We start from the raw sequence: 750 nt of genomic DNA on the forward strand, positions 1-750 counted from the left end.
AAACTACGACTATGGAGGTTTATACAATGTATTTAAGGCTTCATTTTACAATTAAAATTCCATAGACCGTAGTTGACATTTGACATTCCTATTCACAATTTATATTTCATTGCAAATTCTGTACCTCATGTGTGACACTATGCAAGACCTTACTTTTGCCATTATAGACAGGTAAAATGCATTAATTTACCTAAAGGACGTCATTGGAATATGATAGCGCAGGGACAATCATTAGTACCAATGGCTTATAAGAATTAATTTACCTAAAGGACGTCATTGGAATATGATAGCGCAGGGACAATCATTAGTACCAATGGCTTATAAGAATTGAGTGACCCCCTTCTCTTCCCTGCATATGCCTACATTCATTGACTTCACACGAGATGCAATTCCAATTCCGAGAACTACCGTTCGAACAAGTGTCCAAACCTTCAACCTTCGAACAGGTTTAAAACTTCTTAATCAAATTGACTGTTTGTGTGAAATGCTTTTACCAAAAAAAAAAAAAAAAAAAAGAAACTATTACATGGCTACATCAGGTGAAGTATAGCTACAGTGACGTATTGGTGATCTACAATACCGGCACTCCTATGTTTTTATGCAAATATCAGATCCTATTATTATTATTATTACTAGCTAAGCTACAACCCTAGTTGGAAAAGCAATGCTATAGGCCCAGGGGCCCCAACAGGGAAAATAGCCCTGTGAGGAAAGGAAATAAGGAAAAATAAAATATTTTAAGAACAGTAA

General features: G+C 35.5%; 1 protein-coding gene across 1 annotated transcript in view; it reads right to left on the minus strand.

Moving 5' to 3' along the window:
* Positions 1-162, minus strand: part of LOC137629218 (uncharacterized) — a 10,062-nt gene extending 9,900 nt beyond the window's left edge. The window contains exon 1 of the mRNA XM_068360481.1: positions 154-162. Coding sequence (XP_068216582.1) covers positions 154-162 — 9 coding nt within the window. The remainder of the gene's footprint in view (positions 1-153) is intronic.
* Positions 163-750: the final 588 nt, after the last annotated feature.

The sequence above is a fragment of the Palaemon carinicauda genome, chromosome 37 (assembly GCF_036898095.1).
Source record: "Palaemon carinicauda isolate YSFRI2023 chromosome 37, ASM3689809v2, whole genome shotgun sequence".
NCBI lineage: Eukaryota > Metazoa > Arthropoda > Malacostraca > Decapoda > Palaemonidae > Palaemon > Palaemon carinicauda.